The following is a 20109-nucleotide window of genomic DNA, read 5'->3' on the forward strand; positions in this document are numbered from 1 at the left end:
CAGAACATATAGTCATTTCTTCTACCCATTATTATTTTCAGGAATAAATTGAGGCTTAGAGAGAAAGTTTAGTTATTATTTGAAGAATAAAAGTCTCTGAAACAGTTGAAATGGATGATCTTGCTTTTAAAGAGTGTTGCTGTGTCTTCCTTCCAAAAATAGAAGGGAAAATGTAAACAACAGGCATCGCCAGGAGGGCTGTTTTCTACTTTTGTCTTCACCTCTGTTTTAGATTGAGCATGATTTGCAAACATGCCCAGAATATTTCTAATCTCAGTTGCAAAACTGATTCTCTGAAGTATTTTTGTGAGGCATCTGTGGCACAGTTTTTGAAAAACATTCAAGTTAAGCCACTTTACACCTGACAGTACAGATTTGCTTTTTGCCTTCTTAAAACATTGAGGTAAAGGGGTGCCTGGCTGGCTCAGTTGTAAGAGCACGTGACTCTTGATCTCGGGGTCCTGAGTTCAAGCCCCACATTTGGTATAGAGATTACTGAAAAAGTAAATAAACTTAAAATTTTTTTAAATTGTGGTAAAGTACACATAGCATAAAATATACTCTATCATTTTTAAGTGCACAGTATAGCGGCAAGTATATTCACTTATCGTGCAGCAGGTCTCCAGAACCTTTCACCTTGCAAAACTGAAACTCTACACCTTCAACAACAACTCCTCACTTTTCTCTCACCACCCCCTGGCAACCACTATTTCACTTTCTGTTTTGATGAGTTTGACTACATTAGGTACCCATATAAGTGGGATCATACGTATTTGTCTTTTGGTAACTGGCTTATTTTCTATTTTATTATTAGCATAATGTTCTCGGAGTTCATCCATGTTGTAGCATGTGTTGGAATTTCCTTCCTTTGCAAGGCTGACTACGAATTCCCTTGTGTGTGTGTGTATATATCTATATACCGCATTTTGTTCCTCTGTTGATCTGTTGATCCCATGTTCTGACTGCTGTGACTAATGCTGCTGCGGACCTGAGTGTACAGTGCTTTTCACTTCTTTCTTAAGAAGCTTTGCTAAATCATCTGTGAGTTTGTGAGGAAAACTACACTAGTTAGAAGAATTGAGTTGAGTGCTCGCTTCGGCAGCACATATACTAGAAGAATTGAGTTGATCATTTCTTTCTTCTTTGCTGCTAATTGTATAACCTTAGGTGAGATATGTGGCCCCTAGGAGTCTGCTGGACATCCTTATGTCAGAAAGGGAAATACATAAAGTTGTAGGAATTCATAAAGTGTAGCACAGATGCGAAGAGGCCAGTGACTACTTATTAATCGATTTTCCTTTACATTCGGGGGCACTTTAGTCATTTGCTTTCGGAAGTTCTGAGTTTGTTGTTTTGTGGTCAGTGGTACCTGAAAAAGAAATCACTGTAATATTAAATATTTGTATAGTCAGGGGTGCCTGGGTGGCTCAGTCATTAAGCATCTGCCTTCAGCTCAGGTCATGATCCCAGGGTCCTGGGATCGAGGCCCGCATCGGGCTCCCTGCTCGGCGGGAAGCCTGCTTCTCCCTTTCCCACTCCCCCTGCTTGTGTTCCCTCTCCCGCTGTGTCTCTCTCTGTCAAATAAAAAAATAAAATCTTAAAAAAAATTTTTGTATAGTTAATTCTTCAACTGTACAGTGTGCAAATTTTTATCTTAAAAACAAATAGTAACTGTAATGTTGGAAGGGAAGAATGAGTTGATACAAGAAAAGCTTGACTTTTCTGGAAATTTCCTGATTTTAGTTGTTGAACAATACAAACTAGTGAAAGGATCCACAAGATGACTTTTGTTTTGAAAGGTTGTTAAAAATCAAGTAAATACACATTTTAGGTAGCAATCTGTGATTGTAACTCTTGGTTAATCTCTGAAGAGTGGAAGAATGTGAGTCACTGAAGTAGTTAAGTGCCTGGTGTGAAACGTAATGGTTTATTGGTAGAGTTGAGAAAAGTTGCCAATCCTTTCAGATGCTACAGCTCAAGGAGCTATCCATTAGATTTCTTACCGATATAGCTGTAATGGTTTGATGTGTGTCAAAAAAGGGCATCATTTATCTTGTCAAAAAAAAAAATTTTTTTTTTAAAGATTTTATTTGACAGAGAGAGAGAGCACAAGTAGGCAGAGAGGCAGGCAGAGGGAGAGGGAGAAGCAGGCTCTCCACTGAACAGGGAGCCCGACGTGGGGCTCGATCCCATCATGACCTGAGCCGAAGGCAGACGCTTAACCAACTGAGTCACCCAGGCGCCCCCAAAAAAATTTTTTAAGTCATATCTTTTTATATAATTCAGAGGAATTTGGGAATGTTTGTCTTCTAGGCTCATCAACAGAGCAGACGAGCAGATCGTTTATTAGCTGCAGGGAAATACGAAGAGGCTATTTCTTGTCACACAAAGGCTTCAGGTGAGTATTCTTCTAAAGAAATACTGAGTCTAAAACTGGAGGGCAATTTCTTTTCTCCAGCCATCTCTCAACAAGTTATTCAGAATGAAAGTCCCAGTAGTAATGATAGGGTGTTGCCCTGCATGTACAAAGTTGACACTACTGACCCACCAGGACATCGGTTTGGGTTACTTTTCAAGTGAGTATGTTGGATTTCCTAGTTCCTCCTAACCTAGTCTTCCTAAACCATGAAGGTTGCATATGCCACATTGGTAAATGACTCTGGACACAGCTTTCTGAATCCAAAGATTCCTAAAGGTAGAAGTGATTGCAAGAAGTCTGCCACTTTATCTTAGTTGTTATGGAAAATGAATTTCAAATAGCCCTTTTGGGTTATGAAAGTAATAACTAAATTTTAACCGATTAGTTTTCACTGAATTTGTTTTCTAAGATGCTGGTAATACTCTTTGTTTAGCTTCTTTCTGAATATTTCATCTGTACATTCGTGCCTATGGTATCATGCTGATGATCGCTTTCTTTTAGGTATGAAATTTAGAATTAATGACTTCTTATCAAACAGTTATTTTATCCCAGTCAGTTGCAGTTTAGCATATGTTGAACTCAGAAATAGATCTTTGGGGTCTGTTATGTAAAGACTGGTTTCTGTTGGCTGATTAACAAACCTAAAAACTTCGGGGAGGGAGTGTTTTACTCATGCTGCATTCAAAATAGGCCACCTTTCTTAGAGCGAGGAAGACACTATTTTTTTCTAGGCCACTGTGATGATTAAAACCATGTTGTTTTTTGGCAGAGCGTACCCTCCAGTGTTGCCTTAGTGCTGGACTGCAGACCACACGGTGGATACTGGTTTGACTAAGTTCTTTTATGTCAGTCATTTTTGCCTACATGCCCGTGATTTTCAGAGAAAATTTCAAGTCTTATTTTTAAAAGAATTAGTTTTGCCACTGAAGTGTACCCCTTCAGCAGTAAGGCTGAGGGCCTAATATGTTCCCTGTAAGTCTTTGTGAATTTTTATGGTGAGTTTCATGGAGAGCTTTATACAAAATTAAACTTGGCAGCTAGTGCTCTTTAAATCTTTCATAAACCGTATTTTGTTGTGAATCAAATTGTTAAATTTATAGTCACCTTACAGAAAAGACAATGTACTACACTATTAAAAAAAACAAACAAACAGTATTGTGTAGGGTGACTGGGTGGCTCAGGCGGTTATGGGTCTGCCTTTGGCTCAGGTCATGATCCCAGGGTCCTGGGATCGAACCCCTGCTCAGTGAGGAGCTTGTTTCTCCCTCTACCTGCCACTCCTTCTGCTTGTACTCTCTCTCTCTCTGTCAAATAAAGAAAATATTTTTAAAAAATGTTGTGGATGAATGCCACTGAAATAATACCTTTGATTAGATAACCCGCAGTGGTTGTGGTTACATGTATATAAAATATAATACAATGGAGTGACCAGCATATGTTGTGCATTGAGCAGTAGGAGATTCTGAGTATATAAAAGGGAGAAAGGTCTCCTTCATTCCTAACCTATATCCCTGTCTTTTCTTTTTTTTTTAAAGATTTTATTTATTTATTTATTTGAGAGAGAGAGAGCACAAGAGGGAGGAGGGTCAGAGGGAGAAGCAGACTCCCTGCTGAGCAGGGAGCCCGATGCGGGACTCGATCCAGGGACTCCAGGATCATGACCTGAGCGGAAGGCAGACTCTTAACCGACTGAGCCACCCAGACACCCTCTACATCCCTGTCTTTATTTGAGGAGTTAATATTGATGTTGGGCTTTACACGCCCCTTCCTACTTTCTCAGTATCTGCATTCTGCCACATTCTCAGGAGTAGAAAAGATAAAGGCAGCCTTTTGGATCCCATTAGCTCTAATTAGGGAGACAGATTTTAAGTGTGATTAGTTAATCCCACTGAGCTGATTTGATTTGGAGTTCAGACTTGGTTAAAAATAGCCTTGTGGGGCGCCTGAGTGGCTCAGTCATTAAGCGTCTGCCTTCGGCTCAGGTCATGATTCCTGGGATCGAGCCCTGCATTGGGCTCCGCATCGGGCTCCTTGCTCAGCGGGAAGCCTGCTTCTCCTTCACCCACTCCCCCTGCTTGTGTTCCCTCTCTCGCTCTGTCAAATACATAAATAAAATCTTAAAAAAAAAATAGCCTTGTGTTTCAGAGTGGAGTTGAAAATTGATGTGGTTAGGGGTGCCTGGGTGGCTCAGTCGTTAGAATTCTTACTTGTAGTCTTACACAGTCCACTTCCCTAAGTGGGTTTCGTTTTTTTCACAAATAGCGAAAAGAGCAAATTTATTTTATTTATAAGTACATATTTTTAAGATTTTGTTTTTAAGTGATCTACACCAAACATGGGGCTAAACTTAAAATCCTGAGATCAAGAGTCACACACTACTGACTAAGCCAGCTAAGTGCCCCTTAAGACCCAAATTTTATTTATTTATTTATTTATTTATTTATTTATTTATTTATTTTTATTTTTTAAAGATTTTATTTATTTTTGACAGAGAGAGAGTGTACAAGCAAGAGAAGCAGCAGGCAGAGGGAGAGGGAGAAGCAGACTCCCTGCTGAGCAGGGAGCCCGACGCGGGGCTCGATCCCAGGACCCTGGCATCATGACCCGAGCCGAAGGCAGACGCTTAACCGACTGAGCCACCCAGGCACCCCAAGACCCAAATTTTAAATTGAAGCGTGGGACATGGTTTAAGTGACAGTGTGACTCTTGTTTGATTCTTTTGTACTTGGGGACTCCGTGTCCTTGGGTATCCTCTGCTGTCATGTTAGGATTTCAAGGTTCTACAAGGGCAGTCCAGTTGGTTTAAGCCTGGTTTTATGAAACCGTTCCATTTGTTTATAAAGTGGATTTAAAGCAAACTAGTTCACACAGGGACACAAATGTATGCAGACATAATAGCTAGTTTAGGGTAGTTCATCCACACTGTATCAGAGCAATAGATAGAATGTCTCACCAGCCTTAAACATGAAGGAAAGGAAAAAGAAATAGTCTGTATGCAGCTATTCAGACTTACTATAGGAATAAAGGGCAAAAGTTGAGAAAAAAATATAAGTATGGCTAGAGCAAAGGCTATAGAACCAACTGTTTTCTGTTGGGGAGAGACCATCCAGTTAATCTGTATCTTAAAGACTATGATAGAAACTGGCAGACAACAAAACCATTTAAAATATTTGAATTAAGATGACAGAAACATTGCCTTGTAGTATCTGCAAAAAGGCAAAAAGGAACTTAATGTAGGGATGAGAGACACTGAAAAGTTTATAGTAAGCAAGAAATAAAAAATGGAGACTGTGCGTGATCTATTATTATATTACTTGTCATTTATACCGTTTTGTTCCACAGTATGTAAAAGGCCTTAGAGAGGAATATAGCAAAATATAAAATGTAATTAGAAATAAGCAGATGAGGAAGCCACAGAAAGGTAAAATGAGGAGTGCCTGGAAGCATAGTTCACAAAATGCACCATGAGTTCTTGCTTATTTGATAGAAGGAGAACTTGGCTTTGAGCTTTCTAGAAGGTAGCTCAGAGAGGAAAATTAGGGATTTTTACAGTGACTTTTTAAATCCAAGTAAATTAAGTCACCTAGGAACTGATCCTAAGGTCAGAGAGAAGTTTATTGAATTACCATTAATGGTCTTCATAAAGGACATTATACTATCCTCAGCAACTTGCTTACAATAAATAAGTCAGCAGGTTCTTATGGCTCTTAACTACCTGATTCATGGTAGGTTGATGGGATAGCTCAGAAATAATTCAATAAAAGTAGTTCTATAGGAGGCCAAAATAATATAGTCCAGGTATTCATGTGGGTAAAAAGACACTAATAATCAGTCTCTTGATATTTTTGTGATCAAAATGAGTAGTAGGGTTTTGATAGGTTCCTGTTTAATTTTAATCCTTCCTGATCCTATATTTCTAATTCAGCCATCTTTACTTTCTTAATGATGAAATCTACAAGGATTTTGAAGAAAAACCCCTTCAAAATGGGGTAGAGAATATCTCCAGTTGGTTACCACTGACTTCTTTCTTGGAGAAGTTAAGAATCCTGTCTTAAAATCCCCACCTTGTTTCTGTTCAGGAACAGGATAACTATGTAGCAGAATTGCTTCTAAAACCAGTTCTTTTTGTCCTAGGAGTACTAAAACTCTCCTTTGACCTGTTGATTACAAGATTATGACACTCATATTAATGTGCCTTTTTTTTTTTAACCAGCATATCTTTCTGAAGCCATGAAGCTCACACAGTCTGAGCAGGTGAGACAATTTCTTAGTTATTTGTGATAAGGGTTAGAAGGATTTTCTTATGGAGACTTGAACTGTGTGTAAAATAAAGTATTGCGCCCCTCTCAAAACACTGTAGTCCAAAATACATAAGTTGGACAAGAGAAGAGTACTTCAGAAATTAAAATTCAGTGAACTGCTGCTATCAGTGTCCCAGACATGGCATGCAGAAATTTGTTTTTTCTTAGTTACTCCTAGATCTCAGATCACCAGATGTGTTCCTTAGAGACTTCTAGGGCCTCTCCTGAGCATTAGCTCACAGAGAGTAAGCAGGTCTGGCCAAGGGGGAAACCAGTTGGCCTTCCCTTTGCATGCCAAAAATAATTTAAATATGAATTTGTCTTTTCCTGAATTACTAAGCAGTTCTGGTACCTTTAAATTTTGTTTCACCAACGGTTTTAAATTTCTTCTGTGTTTGGGGAGGGCCTACCTAGGTTTTGAAAATACCTTTATCCAAAGATGATTTTCTGATTATAAAAGTGGCAGGGTACATAGGAGATACTCAGTAGTGTTTGTCTAATTGAATTAAGGAGATCCTTAGGGGATATCATCGGGCAGGGAAGAAATACCACTTCCTCAAACTGAACCAAGAGAACCTGAAAGTTATGTTCTATTCCGTGCTCTTCCCTTGGTATAGAACTGCTCATGTGAGCCATGTAATACAAACATGCACTGAGCCTCCTGAACCCCTGGTAATAAAAAGGGATTTTAGCTGGGGCACCTGGGTGGCTCAGTTGGTTAAGTGTCTGACCCTTTTTTTTTTTAAGATTTTATTTATTTGTCAGAGAGAGCACAAGCAGGGGCAGCGGCAGGCAGAGGGAGAAGCAGGCTCCCCGTTGAGCAAGGAGTCTGACATAGGACTCGATCCCAGGACCCCGGAATCATGACCTGAGCCAAAGGCAGATGCTTAACCGACTGAGCCACCCAGGCATCCCTAAGCGTCTGACTCTTGATTTCAGCTCAGATCATGATCTTAGGGTCCTGGGATCGAGCCCTACCCTGGGCTCTTCAGCCTGGAGTCTGCTTAGAGATTCTCTCTCTCCTTCTCCCCCTTCCCCCCCATCTCTCTCTCTAATAAATCTTTAAAAAAAGATCTTAACTAGTTGTAGAATGAATATCTAAAGAAGAAAGTTTTCTAATTTTAAGCTTAGTACAAATGGCATTTCACAGGGGTAGGGTTGTTCAAAAAAGTTCTTATTCAATATGTTGATTTGGAAAGGACTTCTGACTTTCTGAATGAATGGGGTTTTGTTTATGAATAAAAAAGTTAGCTTATCTAAGATAGGCCCAGTTATTTTGTTTTTGCTTTTTTGTTTAAAAAATTTTAAAACATCATATCAGAATAGAATTCTGATTGAATCACATTGTCATTATTATTATTTTTTAGACCACTGTTTTTCTCACTTAGAATTTTTTTTAAAGCACCCAGTATGGTTAACAGAAGGCCATAGCATTTTAAACAAAATATTAAAGCTTTTTTCCCCACACACACTTTACTGTGGATATGTTACTTTTACAAGTAGAAAATTGTTAACAGAAAGTTTCCACAAATACTCATTGACAACACGTTCAGCATAGAAAATGTGGAAAATACAGTTGAGTCTTGAACAACTTGAGGCTTACAAGTGCCAGCCTCTTAAATAGTCGAAAGTCTGCCTAAACTTTCCCCCCATCCAAAACTTAATTACTGATATTCTGTTGACCAGAAGCCTTAACAATAACATTAACAGTTGATTACACATACTGTGTATGTTGCATGATTATATACTGTATTCTTATACAGCCATAAGCTAGAAAAAAGAAAATAATAAAATCACAAGAAAGAGAAAATATGTTTAGCGTACTGTCCTGTATTTGTCGACTCTATATAGGTTAAAGTTTCTGTTGTCTGTTTACGGGATGAATTGTCTGTTACTACCGACATCAGTACTGTAGATGTTACATGTGTTACTGACATGAGACATCAGAAATGAAAATGTGAAAAGAACTCATTTATTTGCAGGTATAACAAACAATGCATGCACTGATAACGAAGAAGCAGCAATATGGTTGCTTTATGGTAGACTGGCCTAAACACTAATGTATGACTCACTCATTATAGAATGTTTATGGTATTGTATGTATAGTATGTATAGTATTACAGTCATATTCATAATACAGTGTTGGAAATATGGTTACATCTTTAAAAACCCACTTACCTGTGATGATAGGCTAATATGTGGTTTCTCCTGTTTACGGGAGAGGCGTACCAAATGGTAATGTAATTCTTTGAAAGCAAGGTCATAAAACAGTAAGAAAACTTCATCATGATGCCCATGTAAAGGTAGACTGCTTCCACACAAGCCTTGCACATGGTGTCAGACACAGTAAATGAATACTTCAGCGATGTTGAGGACACACAAACATTTCATACGGTTCTTGCAGCATAGTTATTAGATTTTCACATGAAGCTGCTCACACACAGGTAAGTTCATTAACTATATGGCATGATGATGATTTACTCTTCATTAAGTGGAAGGAGATCATAAGGTTTTTGTGTTATCATAAAGGTTTTTGGTTTTTTTTTTCTTTTTAAATAGGCATTTGTTCACAAATCAGGTTGACTGGGCTCAGCTGGGCAGTTGTCAGCTGAGGGGATGGGGAGCTCTCATGCAGTGAGATGGTGGCAGCTGATGATGTCATCTCCAAGGTGGCTTCTCCCGTCCGGTGCTGGGCTGGGGAGACTTAGCATGGCCTGAGACAGCTAGGGCTCCTCAGCACAGCATCGTTCTCCTCCTCCTCCTCTTTCTGGTCTCTGTAACCTGGCCACATGGCAGTTAAAGTTTCCCAGCACCATCCCTTCTTCTGCATTGTTCCTTGAATTGACCACAAAGGCCCACCCAGGTTTGAGGGGAGGGTATTAGACTCCGTCTCTTGATAGGACTGTTCAAAAGTTTATAGACATGTGTTAAAACTACCACAGTGGGGCTCTCCTGCCCTGGTTGGTCCACACCTCAGCTTTGCCTTTTGGCTCTGTGACCTTGGGCATGTTCCTGAGTCTCTCTCTTCCTCAACTGCCATTCATTTATTCGTTTGTTTATTTTTAAGTTTGGTTGATAATTCAGTGTTCCATGAGTTTCAGGTGCACAGCATAGTGATTTGACAGTTCTGTGTATTAGGCAGTGGTGACCATAAGTATAGTTCCAATCTCTCACCATACAATGTTACTCCAGTATTAATGACTGGATTCCCTGTGGTGTACTTCTCATCTTCATGACTTACTTATTTTATAATGGAAGTTTGTACCTCTTAATCCCCTTCACCTATTTCGTCCATCAACCCATCCCCCTCCCCTGTGGCCACCACCAGTTCTCTGTATTTGAGTCTGTTTCTGTTTGTTCAGTTGCTTTTTAGATTCCGCATACAAGTAAAATCATATGGTATTTATCTTATCCCTGTTTTATTTGCTTAGTGTGAGACCCTCTAGGTCCATCCATGCTGTCACAGGTGGTAAGATCGCATTCTTTTTAATGGCTGGATAATATTCTGTTTATATACACCACATCTTTTTTTATCCATTCATCTATCCATAGAAACAGCTTAGGTTGTTTCCGTATCTGGGCTATTGTAAATAATGCTTCAGTGAACGTAGGGTGTGCGGAGATCTTTTCGAATTAGTGTTTTTGTTTTCTTTGGGTTAATACCTAGTAGTGGAATTACTGGGTTCTATGGTGGTTCTATTTTTAAATTTTTAAGGAACCACCATAGTGGCTGCACCAGTTTGCATTCCCGCCAGCTGTGGGTTCTTTTTTCTCCACATCCTCACCAACACCTGCTGTGTCTTGTGTTGTTGATTTTAGCCATTTTGACAGGTGTGAGGTGATACTTTATTGTGGTTTTCATTTGCATTTCCCTGATGGGTAGTGATGTTGAGCATCTTTTCATGGGTCTGTTGGCCGTGTGGATGTCTTTTTTGGAGAAATGTCCATTCGTGTCTTCTGCCCATTTTTTAGTTGGATTTTTTTTTCATAAAGTTTTATGAATGCTTTATATATTTGGATATTAACCCCTTATTGGATTCATCATTTGTGAATACCTTCTCCCATATTGTAGGTTGTTGCCTCTTCATTTTGTTGATGGTTTCCTTCTTATGCAAAAGCTTTATATTTTGATGTAGTCCCATTTATTTTTGCTTTTGTTGTCCTTGCTTGAAGAGGCAGATCCAAAAAATAATCACTGAGACCAGTGTTAAAGAACTTACTGCTTATGTTTTTTCCCAGGAATTTTAGGTTTCAGGTCTCACATTTAGGTCTTTAATTCATGTTGAGTTTATTTTTGTGGGTGGTGTAAGAAAGTGGTCCAATTTCATTCTTTAGCATATAGTGGGCCAGTTTTATTAAAGAGACTATCTTTTCCCCATTGTATATTCCTGCCTCCTTTGTCATAGATTAGCTATATGTGCATTTATTTTTGTGATCTCTGTTCTGTTCTGTTTGATCTATGTGTCTGTTTTTGTGCCATACCATACCGTTTTGATTACATAGCTTTGCAGTATAGCTTGAAATCTGGAGTATAGTACCTCCAGCTTTGTTCTTTTTTTTTTTTTTTTTTAAGATTTTATTTTGTGAGAGAGGCAGAGAGGGAGCGAGCATGAGTGGGAGAGGGGCAGAGAGAAAGGGAGAAGCAGACTCCTTGCTGAGCAGGGATGCCCCCCTGCCCCCAACTTGGGGCTTGATCCCAGGACCCTGAGATCCTGACCTGAGCATGACCAGGCAGATGCTCAACCGACTGAGCCACCCAGGCGCCTCCAGCTTTGTTCTTTATCAAGATTGCTTTGGTTATTTGGGGTCTTTTGTGTTTCCATATAAATTTTAGGATTATTCTGGTTCTTTGAAAAATGTCATTGGTATTTTGATAGGGATTGCATTGAATCCGTAGATTGCTTTGGGTAATATGGACATTTTAGTAGTATATCTTTCTATTTATTTGTGTCATCTTTAATTTTTTTTCATCCATGTCTTAGTTTTCAGAGTGTAGGTCATTTTCACCTCTTTGGTTATAAATTTATTTTTAGGTATTCTTTTTGATGTAATTATAGATGTGATTGTTTTCTTAATTTCTGCTACTTTGATACTAGTGTTTAGAAACATGATGGATTACTGTATATTTTGTATCCTGAAACCTTACTGAAATCATTTATTCTCATACTTTCCTGGTGGCTTCTTTTTTTTTTTTAATTTTTTTTTTAGATTTTATTATTTATTTGAGAGAGGGATAGAGCACAAGCAGGGGGAGCAGCAGAGAGAGAGGGAGAAGCAGGCTCCCCGCTGAGCAGGGAGCCCGATGCGGGGCTCGATCCCAGGACCCTGGGATCATGACCTGAGGCGAAGGCAGACGCTTAACCGACTGAGCCACCCAGGCACCCCTTTCCTGGTGGCTTCTTAGCGGGTTTTCTCTATATAGTATTCTGTCATCTGCAAATAGTGACAATTTTATTTCTTCCTTACCAATTTGGATACCTTTTATTTCTTTTTCTTATTGCTGGGGCTAGGACTTCAGTATTACATTGAATAAGTGGCAAGGGCTGATACCCTTATCTTGTTCCTGATCTAAAGAGGGAAAACTTTCAGCTTCTGACCATTGAGTATGATGTTAGCTGTGGGTTTTTCATATATGGCCTTTATTATAAAAGTTGAGGCATCTTCCCTCTAAACCCATTTTGTTGAGAGCTTCTTTATCAAGAATAGATGTTGAATTTTGTCAAATGCTTTCTCTGCTTCTGTTGAGATGATTGTATGATTTTTATCTTTCATTTTGTTAACCTGGTATTATCTGGTTGATACATTTGCAGATATTGACAGTCCTTGGAGCCCTGAAATAAATCCCACTAGATTGTGGTGTGGTGGATGATCCTTTTAATGTGTTGTTGATTCGGTTTGCTAATACTTTGTTGAGGATTTTTACGTCTGTGTTCATCAGGAATATTAGTCTGTAATTTTCTTTTTTGTAGCGTCTTTGTCTGGTTTAGGTATCATGATAATGCTGGCCTCACAGAATTTGGAAGCTTTCCTAGCTCTTCTATTTTTTGTAATAGGTTCAGAAGGATAGGTATTAACTCTTAAAAAAAAAATGTTTGGTAGAATTCATCTGTGAAGTCATCTGGTCCTGGATCTTTGCTTGTTGGGAATTTTTGATTACAGATTCAGTTCAGTTACTAGTAATCAGTCTGTTAAATTTTTCTATTTCTTCCTGATTCAGTTTTGGGAGGTTATATGTTTCTAAGAATTTATCCATTTCTTCTAGGTTGTCCAGTATGTTGACATGTAAGTTTTTGTAGTAGTTTCTCATAATCCTTTGTATTTCTGTGGTATTGGTTGTAACTTCTCTTTTCATTTCTGATTTTATATGTAAGTGTCCTCTTTTTTTGATGAGTGTTGTTGAAGGTTTATCAATTTTGTTGTCTTTTCAGAAAACCAGCTCTTCGTTTCTTTTATCTTTTCTATTTTTTAAAGTCTCCATTTCACTTACTTCCACACTGATCTTTATTATCTCCTTCCTTCTATTTACTTTGGGCTTTCTTCTTCCTTTTCTAGTTCCTTTATCTGAAAGGTTAGATTGAGATTTTTCTTGTTTCTTGAGGTCATCAGTATCACTCTTAACTTCCCTTTTGCTTTTGCTGTGTCCTGTAGTCTTTGAACTGTTGTGTTTTCATTGCTCCATGTCTTTTTTTGGAGTCCTCTTTGATTTTTCTTTTTATTGACCTTGCTTAGTAGCATGTTTTAGCCTCCACGTGTTTGTGTTTTTTCCAGTTTTCTTCTTGTAGTTGATTGCTAGTTACATACTCTGGTGGTTAGAAAAGATGCTTGAAATGATTTCAATCTTAAATTTATTGTGGCCTAATGTGATTTATCCTGGAGACTGTTCCATGTGCATTTGAGAAGAGTGTGTATTCTGTTGTTTTTGGATGGATTTAAGTCCATCTGGTCTAATGTGTCTTTCAAGGCCAATGTTTCCTTACTAATTTTATGTCTGGATCTATCTTTTGGTGTAAGTGGGGTATTAAAGATCCCTGTTACTCTGTTACTGTCAGTTTCTCCCTTTGGGTCTGTTAATATTTGCTTTATGTATTTAGGTATTATGTATTTAGGTTTATGTATTTATTTATGCTCCTGTGTTGGCTGCATAAATGTTTCCAGGTGTTTTCTTCTTGTTGGATTGATCCTTTATCATTGTGTAACGCCCTCCTTTGTCTCTTATTACTGCTTTTGTTTTACAGTGTATTTCTCCTGATACAAGTATTGCTACCGCAGCTTTTATTCTGTTCTGTTTGCGTGGAATATCTTTTTCCATTCCTCCGCTTTTAGTCCGTGTGTCTTTAGGTTGGGAGTAAGTTTGTCGTAGGGAACATGTATGTAGGTCCTTTTTTTTTTTAATCCACTCAACCACCCTATCTGTTTTGATTGGAGCATTTAGTCTGTTTACAGTTAAAGTAATTATCGGTTGGTGTGTATTTATTGCCATTTAAAAAATTGTTTTCTTGTTGTTTTGCAGTTCTTATTCCTTTCTTCTATTGCTCTCTTCCCTTGTGATTTACTTTCTTTAGTGTTATCATTGGATTCCTTTCTGTTTGTGTCTGTTACAGATTTTTGATTTGTGGTTACCATGAGGTTCCTATATGATTGCATGTATATAGCTCTCTGTTTCAGGTAGGTGGTCATTTAAGTTTGAATGCATTCTAAAAGCAAGTGCATTTTTATTCACTTTATCACCCTCACGCACACACGTTTTTATGTTTTTGACATCTGTTTTATACCTTTTTATTTAATGAGTCCCTTAACTAATTATAGTAGATTTTGTCGACTTCGTTCTTTTAACCCTCATACTAGCTTTATCCGTGGTTGGTCCACTTCCTTTTCTATGTTTTCCCTTGCTGGCAAGATTTTTTCTTTCATGTGTTTTCTTACTTCTAGTTTTGGTCTTTTCTTTTCCACTTTAATGCTTCTTGTAACTGGTTTAGTGGTGATGAGCTCCTTTAGCTTTTGTTTTGTCTGGGACACTCTTTTATCTCTCCTTCAATTCAGAATGATAGCCTTGCTGGGTATTTATTGATTCGTTTCAGCACTTTGAATATATTGTGCCGCTCCTGGCCTGCAGACCTTTTGCTTAGAATCCACCTGATTCTGGAAATGTGCAAATACTAGAATAAAACAGAACAAGCATCCCATACTGTTCAGTAACTGAACACAGCTACTCTTGTTTGGCAGAGGATTCATTAACTGGATTGGATCATCTTTGTAACAACATCTAATTTTTAGGGTTCAGGATTCAATAACTGAACACATCTCTTTGGCAGAGGATTCACTGTAACATTACCACCAGAGGCCTAGCCTTCCCCCCTTTCGTAACTGGCATCTTGCTGTGATGTGGATGGAAGTGCATTAAACCTGTATAGCGATTTGGGAAGAACTGACACCTTTCGTGTTCCAGGTCTTCGTGCGGCAGGTGACATCTGCCCCGGTTGAGCCTCCTCTGTGGCGGCTCCACAGAGGGCTGGCCTCGGAAGGTCACGGGGCGCCCTGCTGAGGCCCCACGGCCGCTCCCCTGCTTGCTTTGGGAGGAATGGGAGAGAGCCAGCCTTCTCCCTCTTCCCCCCCCCCCCCCCGCCAGGGGTTTCTGTCCTTGGCATGGGGACCCAGGGACTTGCCGGCATGCTTTGTGCAGACATGAGCACCAGCCAGAGCATTTATCTTAAAAGGCCAGAGCCTTTCCGGCATTTAGGAGAGATCGTGTCAATGACCAGGGCCTTAGTTGGTCCTAAGCAGAGTACCAGGCAAATAAAACATGTTCTCCATTTCCTTCCATATACCGTAATTGATGTTATTTGTTAGGACTCTAGTATTGTTAGTGTGAATAGGGTTGTGATGTTAGAAGACCTAACAAGACCTTAGGGGAAAAATAGATGATCACATTTTTGCACTGTCTTCCTCACAGTGGTGGTCAGAAAAACACACTTCCAGGCAGGAGTTTTGCACTTTCCTAAAATTTGTACCACGTGGTCTGTGGTCAACTCTCCTAGGGTTTTTTTGGTCCCCCTCCTCCTTAGTGACACTTCTCCAGTCTGTGTTTCTACTCCAGAAACTGAGAATGAAATGTGCTGAAATTATGAAAACTTGTCCGTGATCACTGTCCTACTGCATCCTGCACTTGGTTCAGTTGCCGAAGAAAGAGTAGCTGTGTTCAGTTATTGAACAGTATGGGATGCTTGTTCTGTTTTATTCTAGTATTTGAATATTTCACATTGGTCTTTCTATGGAACTCATGTACGTTGGAAAAGTGTTCTCATTTCTGAAATTGCCAAACTGTTTCCCATGTTGCTCCTCCCAGTTGCCGCTGCAGTTCGGTGGTGGCGGACTTTACACTGCTGTTGATAGAACATGGTCATTTTGATGGTGAAAATAAAATTGATTTAGGGGCGCCTGGGTGGCTCAGTCGGTTAGGCGTCTACCTTCGGCTCAGGTCATGATCCTGGGGTCCTGGGATCGACCTCATGTCTGACTCTCTGCTCGGCGCGGAGCCTGCTTCTCCCTCTCCCTCTCCCGCTCCCCCTGCTTGTGCACTCTCGCTCTCTGACAAATAAAATCTTAAAATAAAATAAAATTGATTTATATAATTAATAACATCCCAATGTTATTTTATAGTTGAGGTTATATAGTTTTCATCTAAACCAGAGTGCAGAGATCTGTACAGAAATGATATAAAACCACCTTAAAAATTAGATGTTGTTACAAAGGTGAGGAAAGAGATTTACCAAAAAAACCCCCACAAAAACCCAGCTGATAATCCTGTGGGGATTCCCTTATATGTAACTAGTTGTTTTTCTCTTGCTGCTTTTAAGATTCACTTTATCTTTAATTTTTGACAGTTTAATTATAATATGTCTTGGTATGGATCTCTTTGGGTTAAATTTGTTTGGGGCTTTTTTTGGTTCCTGGACCTGATGTCTGTTTTCTTCCCCGTGTTAAGGAAGTTTTCAGCTATTTCTTTTTTGTTTTGTTTTAAAATAAAAATTATTTTTAAAAAGCTCTATTCCTTTTTTTTTTTTTTTTAATTTCAGGGGTAAAATTTAGTGATTCATCAGGTGCATATAACACCCAGTGCTCATCACAAGTGCCCTCCTTAATGCCCGTCACCCAATTACCCCATCCCCCCACCCACCTCCCCTCCAGCAACCCTGTTTGTTTCCTAGAGTTTGGTGTCTCTTATGGTTTGTCTCCCTCTTCTCGTCGTATTTTATTTTTCCTTTCCCCTATGTTCATCTGTTTTGTTTCTTAAATTCCACATATGAGTGAAATCATATGGTATTTGTCTTTCTCTGACTGACTTCGCTTAGCATAATACCCTCTAGTTCCATCCATACCATTGCAGATGGCAAGATTTAATTCTTTTGATGGCTGAGTAGTATTTCGCTGTATATATATATATATATATATATACATATATATATATATACATACCACATCTTCTTTGTCCATTCATCTGTCAGTGGACATCTGGGCTCTTTCCATAGTTTGGCTATTGCAGTCGTCATAATTATTTCTTCATACAAGTTTTCTTATTATGCTTTGTTGCCCCAGAGGTCTCTTAAATAACTATCCTCATCCAAAAAATTTTTTTCTTTTGATGTTGATTTTGGGTGATTTCTACCCTTTCAGATGGCTGATCTCTTCTTCTGTATCATCTAATCTGTTTATTCCCTATAGTGTATTTTTTGTTTATTGTATTCTTCTGCTCTGCTTGGTACTTTCTTATTGTAGAGAGATTTTCTCTCTCTTTGTTGAAGACTTAACGTTCATCCATTCTTCTCCCAAGTTTGGTGAGCATCTTTATGACCATTACTTTGAACTGTTTATGGGGTAGATTGCTCATCTTTGTTTTATTTAATTGTTTTTCTGAGGATCTGTCTTGTTCTTTCATTTAGAATGTGTTCTTCTGTCTCCTTATTTTGACTGTCTTTATTTCTGTTAGGGAGTTCACCTTCGTCTCCTGGTCTTGACGGAGTGGCCTTATGTAGGAGATGTCCTGTGGGGCTCAGAGGTGCAGTCCTCCGTAATCCCCTTTGTGGCCTGCAGGGACCCTCTTTGTGGCGGGGCCGTGACTGCTGTGGGTGGGAGTGGCCTCTGGCCCAGCTGAGACCTAATACTTGTTTTGAAAAAATTTGAGGCTCTGTTGAATAGCAAACATGGTATGTAAATTTTAAGTGTTACAAAGTTGTTCAGAAAGGAGGATAGGATCTTGGGATTTATATTCATTGGATATTACTAAAGAGACTTAAATATTAAATGATCCCTTTCCTTCTTGTAATAGGCTCATCTGTCACTGGAATTGCAAAGGGATAGCCACATGAAACAGCTGCTCCTCATCCAGGAGAGGTGGAAAAGGGCCAAGCGGGAGGAGAGACTGAAAGCCCAGCAGAGCACAGACAGGGAGGCGGCCGCCCAGCTGCAGGCATCTCCCAGGCCCTCTTCTGAGGACGCCGAGGGCCAGAGTCCCCTTCTCTCCGAGAAATACGGCCCTTCCGTGGAGAAGCGTCTGCCTGAAATTCAGGGGGTCTTTGACAGGGACCCAGACACACTCCTGTTTTTACTTGAGCAGAAGCGTGAGCCGGCAGAGCCGCGCGTCGGAAGCAGAGCCCCCAAAGATGATAAGACAGTCATAGAGGAGCAGGCGACCAAGATCGCCGATTTGAAGAGGCACGTGGAGTTCCTCGTGGCTGAGAATGAAAGATTAAGGAAGGAAAATAAACAGCTGAAGGCCGAGAAGGCCAGACTTCTAAAGGGCGCAGTAGAGAAGGAGCTGGGTGTGGATGCTGACTTCGTAGAAAAGTCGGAGCTGTGGAGCTTGCCGCCGCCTCCCGAGACCGCCGAGGCCTCGTCCGGCTGGCAGAGCCTGGCCGCGAGCGCGGGGAGAGCCAAGGACATCCCCATACCCAGTCTCCCGCCCCTGGATTTCCCGTCCCCGGAGCTTCCCCTTATGGAGCTCTCGGAGGATCTTCTGAAAGGGTTTATGAATAACTGAAACGGAAGGCCATACAAGAGCTGAGAAGACAAGACAAAATAATAGAGTAATACAGTTCATCCAGAAAAAAAAAAGGGAAAACCACATGGGGGGCGATAGCAGAGACGGGCCGGGGGTGGGGGGGGCCCGCGGGGCCGGGAAACGCTCACTGTGACGCGTCCCGTGTGCGGCGGAGCCCGGGCGCTGAGGACTCCAGGCGGGCCAGACACCAGGCTCCCGGGGGCTCCCTCTCTCCTGATACAAACCAAATGGCTACCTGGAATAACTTTTTCAAGCAACAGTTATTTTTCTTATCTTCAGGGTTAAAATGTATAAAAGTCTGTTATGTATAATTAATCTATAATGCCATAAATGATAATGCAAAACCTAAATAATATGGCGGCCTGAGGGGCCACCTTGTATTTGAAACATGCTTTCTATCATGCATTGACTCTATGCATTTTGTTATGCACATTTCGTTTGTTGAGTAAGGTGTGTAAGACACACCTTTCTAGCTGAAACTCTGTGCGCCACACTTTGCACTACTCATGACATAATGAGAACCTCAAGACTATCAGGAGAAATATTTAAATTTCCATTTTATGAAGAAAGGAACCAAATTGTTATGTTTTTTTTTTTTAAATTACCAGTTTACATAATTAATCAGGGTGCATTTTAAGTTCTGTTTTGTTTATTGTTTAAATGTATCATTTGAAAGTACTAAGGAAATATCCTTTACTGATGCATGAGTGGAAGTGATGGTAGTTGGCAGTGTTTGATTGTAAGAAGTCAATAAAGTAATTGTGTTTTATACCTTTGTTGAATGTGGTTGGCAGTTGACAAGCAGGTTTTGGGTGGCTCCTCTGTTGTCAGTCCTGAATATGCCCTTGAAGAGATTCAGCCAGGTGATTCCTTGCGTTTGTTAAAGACCTGTGTCCGTTTCCCCTGCGACGGGGGTTGAAGGACAATGAGGGAGCCCCTGAGGTTTCAGTGTGCCCCCTTTTGCCCAGCCGCACGGACAGTGCGCAGGCAGGGGGCGGCTGTACCCGGGGCCGCAGCCCCCGCGCCCCCCGCGCCCCCTGCTCCGCCGAGTCCCGGATGTTCCATCCAGGAGCCGGAAGGGAGGGAGGAAGAGGAGGACAACGTGAGCGCAATGCGTGGCTACAGGCCACTGGGTGTGTTTAAAGCCTAGACTTTGTTCACTGTGTGGAACTGTGGGAGGGCCAGACAGACGGACGGACCCCACACTGCCTCCGAGACTGACCTCAGGGACAGTGGGGCCGAGGGGTAGGACTGCGCTCACACGTTTGGCGACGAAACTGGCAGAAGGAGGATGAGATGGAAGTGAGCTTGCGGAGGCCACGTTTTTTCATGTC

The 20109-nt window shown here is 40.3% G+C and overlaps 1 protein-coding gene across 4 annotated transcripts in view; it reads left to right on the plus strand.

Moving 5' to 3' along the window:
- Positions 1-19551, plus strand: part of NRBF2 (nuclear receptor binding factor 2) — a 33412-nt gene extending 13861 nt beyond the window's left edge. For 2 of the 4 annotated variants that reach the window (XM_032423769.1, XM_032423766.1), the window contains 3 exons: positions 2314-2398; positions 6633-6673; positions 18044-19551. In XM_032423769.1, the coding sequence (XP_032279660.1) occupies positions 6650-6673; positions 18044-18754 (735 nt within the window). In that variant the 5' untranslated portion in view covers positions 2314-2398; positions 6633-6649 and the 3' untranslated portion in view covers positions 18755-19551. The remainder of the gene's footprint in view (positions 1-2313; positions 2399-6632; positions 6674-18043) is intronic. The other 2 variants (XM_032423770.1, XM_032423768.1) reach the window with 2 other exon arrangements.
- The last annotated feature ends 558 nt before the right edge of the window (positions 19552-20109 follow it).

The sequence above is a fragment of the Phoca vitulina genome, unplaced genomic scaffold, assembly GCF_004348235.1.
Source record: "Phoca vitulina isolate PV1807 unplaced genomic scaffold, GSC_HSeal_1.0 scaffold29, whole genome shotgun sequence".
Classification (NCBI taxonomy): domain Eukaryota; kingdom Metazoa; phylum Chordata; class Mammalia; order Carnivora; family Phocidae; genus Phoca; species Phoca vitulina.